The 18,654-nt window shown below is 40.4% G+C and overlaps 1 protein-coding gene across 1 annotated transcript in view; it reads right to left on the reverse strand.

Annotated features, from left to right (window-relative positions):
• Nucleotides 1–13,383, reverse strand: part of LOC308219039 (putative N-acetylated-alpha-linked acidic dipeptidase) — a gene marked incomplete at both ends in the record, with an annotated part of 30,315 nt that extends 16,932 nt beyond the window's left edge. Inside the window, 5 exons of the mRNA XM_080613576.1 lie at nt 2,225–2,350; nt 6,909–7,010; nt 7,788–7,974; nt 11,894–12,002; nt 13,266–13,383. Of these exons, the coding sequence (XP_080469702.1) occupies nt 2,225–2,350; nt 6,909–7,010; nt 7,788–7,974; nt 11,894–12,002; nt 13,266–13,383 (642 nt within the window). The remainder of the gene's footprint in view (nt 1–2,224; nt 2,351–6,908; nt 7,011–7,787; nt 7,975–11,893; nt 12,003–13,265) is intronic.
• Nucleotides 13,384–18,654: the final 5,271 nt, after the last annotated feature.

Raw genomic sequence — 18,654 nt, forward strand, 5'->3', positions numbered from 1 at the left:
TCTCATATCATAAAATTTCCTAAATATATATATATATATGCAGAGATCAGGTTCCATATGAAAGTAAGAGGTTTTCTAGTTAGGAGATATCTGGAATGGCAAGCAACACATTTTTCAGTGTATTACTACATAACCTGAGTTTGTATTGGATCATCCAGATCAATACAGACAACTGGCTATTGAGATGCACACATCATGGATGGCAAAAAAACCTGTATCACATCGATGCAACCTTATCTTTAAGTTAGTCATACTTGTTATTTACATTATTTACCTTAATGATCTCCTGAATGTACCTCAGTGTACAGAGTACACAGGAAGATTATTACTATTGAAACTGTCTTTGGCTGTGAACAAGACTAACTCCAAAGAGTGTGCATCTTATGCTTATTATGGCAGAAGGACTGACCTGCACACTGTTTTCATCTTAAAAAAGTGTTCTCATGCAACTTTTTTATTGTATAATACCAGTTGGTAGAGAACAAGAGAACATATATGACATTCTGACATCCCAATCTGTTTTGTTACTAGATGTGATGGTGACGTATAGTGACTGACAACTAATCCTCAACAGTTTTAAATTTGGGTACTTTAATCCACAAATATCACAACTTTTTTAGGAAATACAATACTTGCCTTTATCTGCTATCCTATTCTTGCACACTATTAGGAAGTCAGAAAATGACAGGACAGTTCTACAGATTTTATAGTCTTTCAAATTCTTCAGTATATAAACAATCATTAGAAATACTATCACAACAATAAACATGTCATCTCTTTGTGCCAAAGAGGGCACGTGATTTCCAAAATGCAGGACAACTGCCTCTCTAGATATTAGTAACTCTGAGGTGTTTGTATTTCATTTTAAGAAAAGATTAATAGACAGCAATGCCTTCTTCAATTTTTAAGTCTTTTCCATTCAGATGGTATCTTTAACATCAGTAAATAGTTTAGTGAAAATATTATCTGACACAGAATATCAGTTACATGTCACTTTTCACTAGTGGAAATGGTATGTATGAAAACCAGTAAGTTACCCACTTAATAGTTCACAGATTAGTCAACAGCATATAAGGATGCCAGAGAGGGACTCTTCATCAGGGACTATAGTAATATGACAAGCAGTAATGGGTTTAAACTTAATCAGAAGTTCAGGTTGGATATAAGGAAGAAGTTCTTTACTGTGAGAGTGGTGAGGCACTGGAACAGATTGCCCAAAGAATGCTCCATCCCTGGTGGTGTTCAAGGCCAGGATGGCCAGGGCCTTCAGCAACATGGTCTTGTGTGAGGCATCCCTGCATGGCAGGGGGGATGGAACTAGATGATCTTAAGGTCCTTTCCAACCCTAATCATTCTATGATTCTATGACACGATATAACATTCCAGCAGGAGATTGTGTTTGATACGCTTTGTAACTAACAAATAGAAATTACAGTCCTGCCCAAATTAGGGTTAAACTAATTTTTGTACAAGAGTCAAACACACTTAAAATAGACTGTTTTCTTATATCCCTACTATGGAAATAACTTGAGAATATGCCTGAAGTATGCACATCATTATGTCCTTTCCTGTCAGACCATGGATATCTACAGAAATCCATTGTTTAAAAATATTTATATGATAGGGACATTGAATAAACAAATACAGAATTTAGAATAATGTCCTTATAGTTATAATCTCTGCCTGGTGTACATAAACCACTACAAAGAAACACAGTACCGGCATAGAATCATAGAATCATAGAATAGTTAGGGTTGGAAAGGACCTTGAGATCATCTAGTTCCAACCCCCCTGCCATGGGCAGGGACACCCCACACTAAACCATATCACCCAAGGCCTCATCCAACCTGGCCTTGAACACCGCCAAGGATGGAGCATTCACAACCTCCCTGGGCAACCCATCTTAAAACACAGATGAACCAATAGGGAAGAATAGGCTAGTTCAGAATTAGAGTACTACCCAAGAACATTAGTAATATTTTGAAAGAATTTATAGTATGAACATGAATATAACAATAAGTTTTCCAACTTATTTACTTTTCTCCTATAAATGTATTATATACATAGCAAATATAGATTTTATATCTGCTACTAAAGAATCACCTTTGAACACAGCTCTATGAAAACTCACACAAAAATCTCCAGAACAGTTTAGGTAAATATTTCAGTCTCCTGAAAACGACTGAAGGACTGCACATGTAACAGCTCTGTACAGATGCATTACCTTATTTCCTCTGAAGATCTTCCCATATCTGGCAATGACAATCTTTCCTGTACAGTTAATTCCCATTTCACGCTCTAGCTTAAAGAAGTCCTCGGTGCGGCCATAATTCACATACACTAACTCACCCTGATAAAAAGAGGTAGAATTTGAAACAAGAATGTCAGTGAGCTGCCACAAGAAGCGTGGGATCTACTACAAGAACAAGCTGGGAACAATGAGCTCTGGGACTGGTTCCAGTATGAATACTTTTTTGATTGTGAGACAATGGTGGGCAAGTGACTTCTAATGCATTTAGACTTCTATCACCCAAAGCTGCCAGACTTTGTCCACAATGGAGAATGTCAAGTGTGACTTCTGAATCAGAAACTTAAGAGTAAGTGCTCAGAATACGGCATTTATTTTTCTTAGTCTGCTTAAGCTGTAGTCAGTCTCAGACAGCTGGAGGTATTATTGGACCCTAGCACCACAGTAAATATCAACTGTATTTTATGAGTAGACCGAATGATGCCAGTATCCTATGAAATTCTCAGGACTTTATTCTTACTCAATACAGCAGAAGATAAAGGTGGTTGACTGTCAAAATAAATACATCTTGCATATGAATAAAATATTCTTCATGATTGTATTTGAACCATGTTATTCAATATTTGGTGCGGGATTCATCTTCCTTCATGTCAGCTATTTGAATTTGTATGCATTGTCTAAGAAGGTCCTGTAGTGCACTCCATAGCCAGTGAAGAGCTGGGAAGTTCTCTGAGAACTCACCCTTTCCAGGGGAATTCATCTAAAACCTGTTTTAAACACCTATTTTAGGCCCTCTGAATATAACTCGCATTGATTATATGTAAAAGACTATTTTACAGTACATGCCTATAAAAAGCCTCAAAGACTGATTTAGGGAAGATGCCTAAACTAGACATCTAAACTAAAATTAGGACACAGGAAACTCTTCCTTAGTTCCTTTCTCCATATTACCATACACCTCCAGAGAGATCCTAAATTTAATTTCAAAAAGATATAAGGTTTAATCTCCCATATTGATAAAAATTGCTTACTAGACATTCAGCTGGTCTCATATAACAGCATGCACTATGTCCTGATAAGACATCCTGATAAGACTGTACAATCATTTTGACTGTACTGGTGTCATCACTAATCTGCTCAGTTGCAATTTCTTTTTAAATTAAGCAAAAAGAAGTCAGGATAAATTCATTAAATAAAGGGGGCTGTATTTAAATAAGGCAAACAGTTTCACACCTAGTAAGAAGTTCCTTTCCATTCAGAGAATAATTCATAAACCAGGATTATTCTTGGGGAGGCTTTTCTGAATTTTTGGAGTAGTTTGCCTCTGAGTAAAATCAGGTGTATCTACCAAAGTCAAGAGTTCTTCCAGTCTATTTATATTAAGCAAAAGGGGAATTTTATTCTTCACTTAACATAATTTCTTTAGAATATCTTGTACAGAATACCTACATTTGTAGGCTGCTGTATTTTTAGGACAAATACAAAAAGTGTCCATTTCAGTAGTTTGGCTTAAATAATTGCAGAACGGTAATTATAACTATTAATAGCAACCAGCAGGGTTTCCACATTCAGGGCCCTTGTTCTACACCGAAGTGCAAAGCAAGTTAACATGAAAGTAACATTTTATGGTGAATACCTGTTCACACTTCACAGGGCTTTTAAATGATGTCTTTGATTAAGTAGATGTCATCGCATTAAGAAAAGAACTGTTGTGATCTTTAACAGAAGCTCTCATAACTAAATCTGATATAAAGTACATAATCTGTATTCATAGCCTTTTTCCCAGTGTTGCAGAATAATTCATAATAATCTCTAGATTTCTGAAACCACATTAAAAGGTATTTATTTGAAGATTCTGGCAATACTTGATGTATTGCGTAATAAATCAGGCTTCCTTCATTAAATTATTTTAGCATCTCTGAAAATTCAGCGCTGATTACCAGGACTAAGAACTACATCAATGTGATAAATTTCTCATTAGAACATTGCGACAGTTTTCTGCCATAATACAAGCTTTGAGAAAGTAGTGTGGATTCATCAAATGTCTTATCTGGGCTCTTTTAGCATAGTTAGAGATCTCAAGCACACCTCTGACTTGTGACCATCATTAAACTAGATGGGAGTACTTCTGCAGTCAATTAAAAAGGAAGTGAAGAGCAGAATTTTACCATTATTTATGATGCTAATGTTCCAAACTACTACTTGCAACTTTGCTACTTTGCTTGCTTTCTGCTAAATATTTCGGTTAAAAGAATTTTTTTCTCAAAACTTAACTTTTTTCATCCATCTTCTATTAGGATTTAGTTAAAATACACCACACAGAAGAAACTGACTATCTGTATAACGGGTGAGGATATATTTGATCTTCCATATAGAAAACGTAGAAATGAGTGGGAACTACATCTAAATCTCTGCAGGGTCTCACTCTAGCAGGCAAGTAGGTGCTATCTCACTCTGACATTATTTAACCTTCGAAACACTTTCACTTGTTTTTAAAAAGCAGCTTCAGGAAAATGTAACAGTTCAGCAGCGCTGAACTGCATTTCCTCAACTCCCCCATTATAGCACTCACCCAGAAAATGTGTGAGCTGCCTTCCTTGGCCTTTCTTAGTATGAAGAACTTTGATCATTTCTCCCACTTTCCAGGAAGGCAGACTACTTGTGAGACTTCAGTCTTTCCCTACTTTGCAGCCTTTTCCCTTCGTTGAACTTGGGGCTTTATACAGAAATAGTTCAAAAAAATAATGAGCAGAAAGAGAACCTATGACTGATGATTGCACTTGGCAAGTTCCAAATATCTCTCTCCACAGTTTAGTTTTAGTATTTATCAGAAAGTTTTTTTAACACAAAACGTGCAAACAGGCCTGGGAGAACTCAGAAGAGCCCTGAACACACTATTTCCACTGCTGAGCTGCTTACATGCTGTTTGCAGTACAGGTGCAGACAGCTGCCCATTGTTTGTGAGTAACAACTCTCTGATAACACTACAGTCTCACCGCTAACAGCACTAGCTAGGTACCTGAAGCTTTTGTCCAAGTATAATGTAGACGAACATAAGCATCATATTTTGAAAAGACAATCTGTCTTTTAGGTGTTGGGGTTGGTTTGGCTTCTTTTTTCAGAAACAAAGTTCTTATATTTAATTAAAATAATTTTCTGGAGAAGGAAGCAGCAGCTTCTTAAAACTTGTTTTATTATTTCCCATATCCCATCACTTATGTGGCTCTCCCCAAATCAAATAAAGCAGGGAGGTTATTCTGTCTTTCTCTGGGAATATTATGTTACAATACAAAGTCAGAACTTACTTATTACATTCCAAAATTCTCACTGCAATTCTTAAAACACTCAAAGCTCACATATCATAGAAGGATGCTGGGGATGGACTCTTCATCAGGGACTGTAGTGACAGGACAAGGGGTAACGGGTTCAAACTTAAACAGGGGAAGTTTAGATTGGATATAAGGAAGAAATTCTTTCCTGAGAGGGTGGTGAGGCACTGGAATGGGTTGCCCAGGGAGGTTGTGAATGCTCCATCCCTGGCGGTGTTCAAGGCCAGGTTGGATGAGGCCTTGGGTGGCATGGTTTAGTGTGGGGTATCCCTGCCCATGGCAGGGGGGTTGGAACTAGATGATCTTAAGGTGCTTTCCAACCCTAACTATTCTATGATTCTATGATTCTATGATCATAGGGTACAGACTATCTGCCTGGTTCTCCAGCTGCCTTTTTGCTTCCGAGGCAAATGAATACAGGATACCTATGAATATAGAATCTCTTTACTGGACTTGCACAGCTTATTAACAAACCAGTAAATACAGGACTCTAATACTGGACTCTGTGAGTAAAAGCACTGTTAGCAGATTTTGAAGCCAGTTCCAACTTTAAATCAGAGATTGGACCAGATGACAACAACAGTATCTTTCCTGTCTTTTCTAATCTTGCAAAACATTAGTGGAAACCACTAACTGACGATAGGACAGAAAACTCCTGTTACACAGGCCAGCTTTATAAAAGAAAGCTCGTCAGGTGGTACCATCTGTACAAGATAGAAAGGATTAGTGTTAAACTCAGATCACAGCAACACTTTTACCACCAGCTAGAAATACCAGCAAAAGCCATTTTCAGGCATACTGTTCACTGTGCAGTTTACACCTGTCAGCATGAGCTTTGGGCAGGCAGCATTTTGAAAATTAGACTGTTTATTTGACTATGTAACAGTTGCATTTGTTCACTAAGATGGGAAACAATGGTGCATAGTCACAGAAATACCTGGATAAGCTTATAGTAGCTGACAACATTAAAGATTTATTGCCAGATTTTTTAAGGAAAAGGTAAAAATAAAATCCAGTTCTGACTCAAACTAGAGAAAAAAAATTAAACATGTATGTATGACTGCTCAATTTGAACATTGCTCAATTGCAAAACTCCCAAGAACATCAGAGCTAGGGCATCTTTCCTACTGGTGATACGTCAGGCCCAGGCATTTCACATCATTCTGTATCGCTGTATGCTACTGTGTGTTATGCTGTGCTACACTACACTATGGTATTCCATCTTTTCTATTATTTCTATTTCTGTCTCTATTTCTATTTCTGCTTCTGTTCTTACTTCTGTTTCTCTGTCCGTGTCTATTTCTGTTTCTATTACTATTCTACTATGTTACCTCAGGCATTCCTTGGGCTGAAAACGCACTGTAGGGTGGCACCACATCTCTAACAGCCTCATATCCTGGAGGTGGAGGCTCAGATAATGATGTGTTGAAAATCTAGTGGGAAAGAAGAAAACAAAGTAAACCAAGCAACATGAAAAAGAGCTATCTGTTCAGGCACATTTTGTATGCATTTGCAGTTTAAAGGACTCTAGAACTCATTAGAACTTTAAATGAGTAGTGGCCAAAACTTTACTGGGCCTGTTTTTCAGTATGCAGGTTTAATGTGTGATCCTGCAAATCCCATCTCACTCTTCACACAGAATCCTGCTGAAATAAACACAGGGTCCCTTATTTGGTCTTAGCACAGCAGACAAGAGCAGATTAGATCATAACGGTAAAACACACTTGTATTCTGCTCATCCCTGGAGCTTTTACACACACTAGAGCTGCTGTATAATGAGCTGATGTTACTTGGGATAGTACATCTCAAGGCCTAAACTCTAATCTTCAAGAAACTGAAATCAGCACAATCGCCAATACTGTGTAATGAATCAATGAAAATAATGATGGTGACCATGGCTGCTTCCTCTTACTAAATAACAGAATAATCTTAAAACAACTGAGTTACATAAAGCAATTCTCTTATATAATTCTCCTTTAATCCCTATATGTCAGTACGCTATATGAATCAGGGCAATTATTACTATTTCTAGCACATACATTATGAAACAAAGATTAAAATATAAAAGCAAACCGGAGCCCCTGACTTCTGTGCACTTCAAATCAGGCCCACCACCATCAGCAGAGCATTGGATAGCTTTCCCTCCCAGTCTTCCCAGATCTATGAAGGTGATTTTGTCCTCTACTTGCAAATACTGCTGTTTTCTGTACCTCGTTTCCATGCTCATCAATTATTGAGATGTAGTTGGGCTTAGTGTCATCAGGATAAGAGAGCAAGACATCATAATGAATGAGCTGAACAGAATCCAAACCAAACTCCTTCCACTCAGCTTGGATTTGCTGTGCCAGCTGAAGGTTCTCCTTTGTTCCTGCTAGGTGAGGAACCTGTGTAAAATTGCTAGAGAAAAAGAAGCAATGAGTCAGGATCAGGCATTGCAGCTTATAATCAGAACTCCTCTTATCCTAGCTGGAAATAAACCCTCTAGAGATGACCAGATGTGCCTCTGCTAAATCAGGACTGCATAAATGCTTCTGCCTGTCCCATACATAAGTTGAGGTAAAAAGTTTCAGTTTGTCCTGAGCTACCGCAGGTGTTTGTATTTTCTACTCTGCTCTCATGAGACCTCACTTGCAGTATTGTGTGCAGTTCTGGTGTCCTCAACATAAAAAGGACATGGAACTGTTGGAACAAGTCCAGAGGAGGGCCACGAGGATGATCAGGGGACTGGAGCACCTCCCGTATGAAGACAGGCTGAGGAAGTTGGGGCTGTTCAGCCTGCAGAAGAGAAGGCTGCGTGGAGACCTCATAGCAGCCTTCCAGTATCTGAAGGGGGCCTACAAGGATGCTGAGGAGGGACTCTTCATCAGGGACTGTAGTGACAGGACAAGGGGTAACGGGTTCAAACTTAAACAGGGGAAGTTTAGATTGGATATAAGGAAGAAATTCTTTCCTGAGAGGGTGGTGAGGCACTGGAATGGGTTGCCCAGGGAGGTTGTGAATGCTCCATCTTTGGTGGTGTTCAAGGCCAGGTTGGATGAGGCCTTGGGTGGCATGGTTTAGTGTGGGGTGTCCCTGCCCATGGCAGGGGGGTTGGAACTAGATGATCTTAAGGTCCTTTCCAACCCTAACTATTCTATGATTCTATGATTCAAGGACTGGGAAGCCATATGACGAAAGGCTGAAAGAGCTGGGCTTGTTCAGCCTAGAAAAAAGAAGGCTCAGGGGAAACCTTATCACCATGTTCCAGTATTTAATGGGTGGCTACAAAACAGATGGAGACTCTCTTTTTATGAGGGGTGATGGGCACAAGTTACTCCTGGGGAAATTCTGGCTGCACACAAAAGAAAAATTTTTCCCAATGAGAACATTCAGCCATTGGAATAATCTCCCCAGAGAAGTGCTGGATTCCCCAACCCTGGACACTCCTAAGGTTTGGTTGGACAGGGTGCTGGGCCATCTAGTCTAGGTCATGCTTTGCCAAGAAAGGATGGACCAGATGATCCCTGAGGTTCCTTCCAACTTGTATTCTATTATTCTATGATATTTAATTAAGTGGATATTCTCCTTGGATCCCACTATTTCAATTAATTTTGGCACAAATACTGATTTATTTAAAAGTTCACTCTGAGTGTGTCTTGTTGGCAAATAAGAGAAAGTTCATAGTGGCTTAGAAAGAAAGAACAGAAAAACTCAACAGCTTGTGACTTAAAAGTCATGCAGCATGAATAATAAACAGTGAAAGACACCATAAACAGTGAGCAACCCATTGTCTGAGAAAAAGATTGCCCAGACCATTGAGAAAGCACAGTACTGATGTAAGCTGCAGGAATTCCAGCTGAATAAGGCTGTTATCATGATGTCCTCATCCTGTCATATGACCCTGCCATCAACATGCCACAGAAGCACGTGTCTCACCAGCTGGTGTTAATAAAGGAAATTGGATCTTTGAGAAGGAAGGGGTATAAGACTGGGAAAACAAATTAATTATTGAGTTTGAGTGAGAACAAAGGCATCAAACAAAGCAATGGGAAAGTACTATACACTTAGGATAGGATATAGCATAGGCTAGGCTTGGAGTAGTGTGGGATGGGATGGAACAGAAGAGGAGTAGAGTAGAGCAGGGTAGCATAGAATAATTTCAGTTGGAAGGGACCTACCATGATAATCTAATTCAACTGTCTGAGCAATTCAGGGCTGACCAAAAGTTAAAGTATGCTCTTAGGGGCATTGTCCTATTGCCTCTTAAACACTGACAGGCCTGGGGTATCAATCACCTCTTTAGGAAGCCTGTTCCAGGGTTTGACCACCCTCTCATCAAAGCAATGCTTCCTAATGTCTAGTCTGAACCTCCCCTAGTGAAGATTTGAACCATTCTCATGCGCCCCCTCACTGGATACAAAGAAGAGATCAGCATCTTCCTTCTAAAGAAGCTGTAGAGAGCAATGAGGTCACCCCTCAGTTTCCTTTCCAAACCAGACAAACCCAAAGTCCTTAGCAGCCAAGTGCTGTGAGATAAAACCATGCTCTTCTGATAATCCAAAATCTAGTACCAACACCACTAAAAGCCCCTGTTACAGTGACAATACCATTATCTGGAGAACATACTGATGTAAGAGCAGTTATGTGTTATTGTTAGAGGCAATGGCCGATTTCTGTAAGAGTTAGGAATGTTCAAGTCTCATGTTTTCATTAAAATTTGACTTATGAAACAACATACTCCTGCATTATATTCCCATTTAAATGAATATTGTTTCTCTTCATTTCCTCTTCTAACCTGTTGACTGCCTGTACTGGTATTTCTGAGCAGTGACTAAATATCTGCTATGTTTTATCACAGACCTGGCTGCATGACAGTAAATAAGGTGCAATGCTTCCTGCTGGCATAGAGACAGGGAGTTTAGAAGGCAGAAACCAGGCCTTTGACAGAGATGTTTAACTTTCTAGAAGCCAAAACACAGGTTAAAAGACTGTAAAAAAAAAATCCCAAGCCTTCAGTTTTCAATGTTCATATAGTTCAGGACATGACTTACGCAGTAAAGAGAACGTACTTTCCACCTCATTTATCTGCAATAGTTTGTGGCAAGTGCACTTAAAATGAAATCAGTGGGATCGCTACAATCTTATAAACCAAAATGGGTTTAGTAATTTTTGTAGCAAGATACAACTACAAGCTAAGTAATCAGGCTGTGATTCAAGGCAAACCCAAAGCTGATGATTACTCTCAAAGCAACCAATACTGTAGCACCTTCTTTACACAGAAAGTAAATTTCTATCAATAATCTATGACTCCTGGTGTATTACTGACTAGAATAAATACATGTTTTTAACAAATATTATACTCTCCTTAAAGAAAAAATCCCAACTGTTTAAAAGATACCTAAAATAAGCAAACAGTACATCAGCTTCCTCATAGTTAAAGCTTCTAAGTTACAGAAATTGAGTAATTATCTACACTGTCATCTTCAATTGCTTGACTTTTCAGGAACAAGTGTTAACAACTTTGCTTCTAGGATTCAATAAAGGAAACAGAATGTACTTACAATTACTTAATTTAAGGGTAGATGAAATTAAAAACATACTGCGAAAACCATGGTCTTAAAAAAGACTCTAAAGTTTTAAGACTATTGGATTTATTATGACCAGTCTATTGTACCATTAGATGTCTACTTGATATCTACTTTGTCTGTTCTAGCTACTCACTGTGCAGAGGGAGAGAGCTTGGAAACATCTTTCTTCATGAAAGTGAGTACAAAGCGAGTAAAAGGTTGGAATGGAGACAGATAACACATAAATTTGGTCACAGAATGACAAAGTGTGAAGGGAGAGTATCAATAAGGTATTAAGGCCTAAGCTGGAGGAAGAACTGAAGGCTCAAACACTATGATTTTCTTCTCTTTTACAGTGATGTAGTCCACTATTTTCTGTTTAATCTCTCCCGGTTTAAATTCACTCATACAGACTAATTTGAAGTGAATGATTTTCACACAAAACCAAATGTAAGATAAACATTTTTGTAGGCTGAACCTCCGCATAAGTGTACAATCATTCACCAAATGCTGAGCAAGAGCTTGGCCAATTTTTAATTACTGTAAGTACTAAGATTACTGACAACTCCTCAAGTGTTTCCAACACAAACACTGTGTGTGAGAGGAGGTAAGATGGACTGTTTGTCAATCACAGCTCACTGGGACACATAACATAAAACCTACAGCTGAGAACCTGCACAGCATCCTCTGCCTGGTGGCAGCATCGGACTGGTTCCTGGTTGAATTACTTTGTTTTCTTTTTCACACTGATTAGTTTACACGTTACTTACTAAAGAAACTGCTTGATGTTTTCAGCTTTCATTTCAGCCATAAATGCCACCTTCATGTGCTCATGAGGACTCACAGGGGTCTTCTTTTCTGTAGGTTTTGCAAACCAGCCTGTACAACACACCAAAATACAACAGTAAAACCACCAGAGCAATATTCTCCTGACACACACCATTTCTCTTTGGTACCACCAAAAGGTTTTCACTGTGCATTTTACAACTGGTTTTATCTTAGCTCAGGCAAGCAGCCGCAACCTAATGCCTGCTGCACAGCCGATGGCAGTTATAGTCTCCCAAACAGGAAGAGAACTTATTTACCTAGGTAGATATTGAGGGAAATAAAATATTAGATTATATTTATTCAGCAGTTATTTTACAGTAGATGCTAAGGAGACATTTATCTTCCTTTAGCACCAGCACATAATGGTGTCAGTCACGCAGTAATAAGGTTTTACAAAAATGCACAGAAACACAGACACCCTTTGTAAGGAAGAGAAGTCTTGTAACTCCTTCTCACTCTCTGATCTGTCTGGCTTTTATTCTGGAATCCTTCCCTTACTGTGCAGGCATTACCAGAATAAGTGACATGAGGAACACCTGGCTAGAAAGTGTTTCTGACATCTGTTTTTATCTTTAAGTTAAGAGACTGGACAGGTTCAGTGCAAAGGCAGCAGCAGTTCTGAATGTGAATGAGAACTGGCAGGGAGCAGAGAGCATAACCACCTGGTACCCGTGATGCACTGGTCCCTGGCACAGCAAAAGGCTCTTTCCACAAGAGAACGGAATTCAGTCACTGCTTCCCGATGGCACCAACGCCAAGTACATACCAAAGGGCATTTCAAAATACAAGTGGCTCTTTTGTTTTCCTTCCTCCCCCGGACTGAACCTGATCCATCCGTGAACCAAGGGAAGGCAGGGAGGGGAAATCTCTTGTAGCAGCAGCCCACAGATCTGCCTGTTGGGCAGACGAGGAGGTGGGACATTAAATTAAGGTTATTTCACCCACTTCTCCAGCCCCATATAGGGCATTTCTGGTTTGGGCTGGTGCGGTTTCAAGCAGGAGGGTCGAAGGCCCTGTCTTCTGTCTCCTCTTCACAAACATGTGGAACAGTTTGACAAACATGTCAAACAGGCACAGACCCCTTCTGCAGAGGAGCTGGAAGCCCCAGAAGGGGTCGGTGATTGCTGGTGTGAAGGCCGGGAAGTGTCGGCGGCCGAGCATGGCCTCACCTCGGGCACCCCAGGCACAAAGCCCCGGCGCTGCAACCCGCCCGCTCCTTCCCCCGACGCGGCCCTTCCTCGGCCCGGCTCCGCGCTACCTCCTTCCGTGGCCGGGAGAGACCCCGGTCTGGAAGAGGGTTCGTCTGCACTGTACCGATAAGGAACCCGAGGAGGAAGAGCCCCGCCGCTGCGCCCAGCACGACAACCCGGCAGCGGCCGCCGGCTGCCCTGGATCCGGCCGGCTCCGTGTCGGTGCCCAGCGACGTCCACATCCCTGCTGGCCCGCTCCGGACGCGCCGCTCCCGGTAGTACCCGCCCCGCCGGCCGAAGTCCCGCCACAGCGCGGCTCGGCCCTCCCCGGAGGCGGCCGCTGTTGGTCGTGGGCCTTCAGCGCTCCCGCCTCAGTTCAGCAGCCTCACACGCACCGGCTTGTTCCTTACCCCTCGCTCCCTGCTTTTCTTGGGTACCCTGACACCCCATGTTGCTGTTAAGTTGCTATAAAGTGCGTTGAGGAGGTGAAGCGATGATTTCAATACTGGTTTGCCGCGGTTGTGCCATGCCGTTTTCCACCGCGCACATGTCGTGGTGGGCAGCACCAGCCAGGCAAATGTGAGGTAGGAAACAAAGGTAAAAGCCATTATTTTAAGCGATTTATTTAAAGTAATATTGTAGACTAATACCCAGCACTCTTAAAGGCTATAAAAACTTATACGAGAAATACATGCCCCAGTGGAGGTGGGTTGACTGCCACACATCTCTGCTCCCATGCATTTTATGGAGGTACAACCTCAAAGAGTGCAGGCCATGCCAGCTCGCAGTTTGAGGACAATCCTGTGCCTTTGTACACACTTGTCTTTGATGGAGTCCTTTTTTCACCTTTTAAAATGTCCGCTGTATGGTTTTGGGAAGAACAGCTCCATTCAGTTCAGCCATCTCATTTAGATGGAGGCTGTACCTTTAGGGCCGTGAGCAAAAGAACTTTGAACATAGAGGTCAACTCCTGAGCTCTGTACAGGTTCTCATCCCCAGAACCCTTGCTCAGGTACTGGCTAGGGAGATGTTTAAGAGATGTTGAAGGCATAAGGTCTGTAGTTGTGTTGTGCTCATGTCCACATTTAGCATGGACAGCCTGTTCTCAACAGCAGGTGCAGGCACTCTGCAGGACTGCTCCTATTGCACCACACTACTTGCTGATCCAGACAAAACCTAAGTCTGATATAATTCCAGATACTAGACTTTGACTGCAGAGCCCATTGCACTAGGAAATCTTAGTACAAGACCACTAGATGGAAAGCAGAAGTGCTGGGTGCAAAGAGCACTGCACCAATAACACAGCAGTAGTGTGCTTCAGAATTGGATGAGACAAAAAATCTTCAAATGACCAGACATATATTATAAGAAAGGCCAGTATTTGTGATATTAGTCCTGTCTCCTGCTTTATACTATCCTATTTAATGATACTCTGAGTGGGGTAGTCTGCCACATTGTCGAGTGAAACCCAGGTGCTTGACAAGTTGCCATCAGCATGCTGCGTGCTGCTAATACCATTCTGAAATGCCCAGCTTTTTGCTGTAATATGTAGGGAACCTAACTTTGGAAATGAGCACAGTAGCAGGTTGTACCCTTATCCAGCAGTCTACTTTCCTTCCCTGTTCTGTCCCTAAAGGGGCATAACGTACCTGTGTTCGCTTCTTTACCACTATTCCTCAATGGAAGTTGAAATCAATGTGGTATTTAGGTTAAGTGGGCTGAAGAATGGGCATGTCTTCTGGTATTCCTAAAAAGATTAATATGGCCAGGGCACCTTTGGGCATAGGAACTTGAAAGAGCTCCTGGATCAGCTAATTTCTGTTTGAAGCACTTGGAAATTAAGTTAATGCAGGACCATGGGACTTGGTGCTGAGCAAAAGCATATCTCTCAATTAATATTCCAGAGGGATTTGATCAATCCCAGAGGTTTATGGCCTACGTATTCAAGTAAAATAAAATAGAAAGGAACAGATGGGAATATTGTCAAAAGTTTGGTGCTGTTCAGTACTCTAAAACTAATTGACCTGCCCACACCACTTAGAAGCTCTGAATTACTTCCTTGAGACATTTTATATATAGTCTTCTAGTGTGCCTGCAGCTTGGACAGGACATTATGACTCTTAAAAACACAATAGCAGTAGCCAAAGGGCATAGGAAAGCTTTATTCAAGAACAAATTGCAGTTATGCTAAATGCATAAAATGTTATGCTAGTTCCTATACAGAACCATATAGGTCACTTTGCAGGCAAAGCTAGTTCACTAAGCCAAAAATGTTCATTAAATCAAAAGTAGGAAAAGTGAATGTTTCTCCTCTCTCTGTGCTTTAGTGGAAAATCTACTAATCAAAGTCTTGTAAGTTATTTTTCTTGTCTCTGAGCTGTAAGGAATATATGATTATTTTATTTCCCAATTCATCCACCTGAAGAAACAAACCCACTGTTTTTTTAAGATGCAAATCTCAGGCAATGTCTTGGTTGGGATTATCTGTTTTCATATCATTTATCATGATACAGTTTTCCTTAGGTCCAGATGAAACCAATTTTGTGTGACTATTTTAGGTAGGGTCTATACTTGAAAGGCATTGAAGAACCTACTCGTATTCATTACTGTAATATACGGTCTTGTAAATATCCTTCCATTTACAGAAAGGAGACTGGTTATTCAAATAGTACAGCATTTTGGGGTAGTACATTCATAGAGTCATAGAATAGTTTGGGTTGGGAGAGACGTTAAAGCTCATCCAGTTCCACAGGCAGGGACACCTTCCACTAGAGGAGGTTGCTCCAAGCCCCATCCAACCTGGCCTTGAACACTGGCAGGGATGGGAAGTGGATGCTTCTCTTCCCAGAGAAGCAGCCACAGCTTCTCTTTGCAACCTGTGCCACCGCATCACCACCCTCACAGTAAAGAACTTATTTATATCTTATCTAAATCTATCATCTTTCAGGTTGAAGTTATTCCGCCTTGTCCTATCCCTACTTGCTCTAATAAAAAGTCACTCTTCAGAGGTTTTACATTATGAAAGAAGGAAGAGGAAGGTACTGTGAGTTAGTGTAAAGATCTCTGAGCATCTGTGCTATACATGGAAAGACCTGAGGTAATTCTGAGTTACAACAATTGTAATGCTCAGCCCCAGTGCTGCAAGATGCAGAAGGATATAGAGAAGTGGAGGTGCCTATGCTGATTTAGTAGCTTGTCATACTGAATGCGGGAGCTTTTGCTGTTACTCCTGCTCTTGGCTTCACAAGTCACTTCTCCCAAATGTGGTGCTCACTGGACTGCTCATGAACTGATTCGTTAGGCCTCATCAGTATGGCACAGAAGAGTATTTGCTTCACTCAACTATTCTTTGCTGCTGGATTTGAATTGGTCCACAGAGGAGTCAGACAAGCTGCAGACATGGCAAAAGGTGACCCAGGGAATATTTGCATCTTTTGTGGCAGCAGAATGTTAAATCAGCTCAAGATGCCCTGTATTAGTGTCACCATGAGAACATTAAAGTCATGTATTACTGCAAAAATAACTTCAGCATGGCTGAACTGCCTTGAATCTTCCTATGGATGGAGCACAAATTTTTACAGAAGGACAATATCTTCTGTGGCTCTTTCCAGCTTTTGCCTACCCAAGGCATTGATCTTTCACATACAGGAAGCACAGATTCTTCTGGTGATGGTTCTAGCAAAGACTGGGATGACAGTGTGGAAATCAAGGAGAATGAAGAAGAATTAATGATGTACACATGGAAATCTGTGATGTTAGGGCACAGCTTATGTCAAAATATGTGCCTTTCTGCCTCAATAAACTGCAATTTAGTCATGTTGCAGCTGTCATAAGATGAGCATCCTGTTGCATTTTTGCATTTTGTTGCATTTTTGTTTTCCTCATAGCTGCACTGAAGTGCTCTTAAGCCTACTGGTGTCCCAGATTTTGCATGCTACAGGAGCAAAGGATGAGAAGGACTTTTTCTGTGCTTACCTACACAGACTTAAATTGTATTGTCTGTTAAATACCCCTCTTTACTGATGGTGAGTCACAGTTAGCCAATATGTATTTTTTGTATTTTACAGAATAGCGCTGTTGCTGTGGTTATTGCTGTTGTATGCTTTTTGGCAATTTCGTCTGCTCCTAGCTGTTTATTCTTTAAGATCTTTTATTGCAGCTGGAAGAGATTTAGTATTTGTAGTCAAAAGCAGGGCACCATTTCCATTCTGCTAGTGAACATGACATACTGGCTTTAAATTTTAAAAACAAGTTAAAAATAGGCACCAGTGTTACGGACATTTGTGTTTGTTGTGTGATTTTGTCGTAATGCAAAGTATGAAGCTTATTTTTTTAATAGTTTCCTGTTGTGAATTTCATTTTCTCAGAAATGAGAAGCTAATAATTCTCAGTGGGATTTTTTTTTTCTTTGTGGTCAGATGTAAGAAATAAATGTTTGCTCCAGAAGTTTGCAATGTCTGTTTCAATTTTTGTCCTACTCAGGGTAATTCTGTGGTTGGAGATTTCATGCTCTTTTATTTCTTTTTATTTCTTTTATTATACAGAGAAATTAGAATACTTGGCCTTAGACAGCACTGTTTCTCCTGGGTAGTTTGAAGCACTTTATTCAAAGTACTTACTTTAATCCTCGCTGAGTCTGGAGTACAGAGACTTTCCAACTTATCTGAGATCACTGCAGTAGACAGGAAGGTCTCTGATTTCTCAGCCCTGTGTCCTGACCACAAGACTACAATAACTTCCCTGAATCCAAAGCCTTGAGTATTCCTTAAGTCTACACTTGACTTTCAGATGATGAGCTAACTAGTTCTTGGTCTTTGCAACTGCTGTTACTGCAAAGGTAAATTGTTTTGACAAAGATCAAGTTATGCACTTGGTATATGTAGAAAAAAATGCTACCAGGCAGAGTTCCACTTGCTGTGTCATCATTTCTGCTGTGAGTAAAAAGCAGTGAGGGTTTTTTCCTATTTGCCTGCGTATTTCAAGCATTGTCTTTTCTTGAAAAATATCCTTGTGGTTCAAATGAATTGTCCCCCAAACAGCCACTTAAATACTTCATTGACTTTCAGTATTGCATACAAATCTGTAGTGTTGGCCTGAATCACAGCAGTCTTACTCTCTAGTCTCTTTACAAAGAAACTGCACTGGTGTGAAATTGGAATGATACACAAGTAAATCAGACTCCTGAACTTTGTGTGATCACCATGTGAAGGACAAATTGAAGTACACTCAACCTCCTGATAAAAAAGCAATTGAGAGAGCAATAAAAGGCTATGCAGCTGTAGAAAAAAATATGATCAAAGGACAGAGTTCAGATTGAAGACAGAAGCTGAAGAAAGGCAAGGCAAGAAATAAACAACTCTTTAAAATAACTCTTGTGAAAGTCCTGCAGTGTAAGGAAAAATGCTTTCTGGTGTCCTGACCTCTAAAGAGGTCATCGGTTCTCTGAAACTCTATGTGAAAAGGAAGTGCTAACATCTGTTTCCTCATTTTCAGGCAGTGAATTTGACATTGTT

The sequence above is a fragment of the Psittacula echo genome (assembly GCF_963264785.1).
Source record: "Psittacula echo genome assembly, chromosome: 3".
NCBI lineage: Eukaryota > Metazoa > Chordata > Aves > Psittaciformes > Psittacidae > Psittacula > Psittacula echo.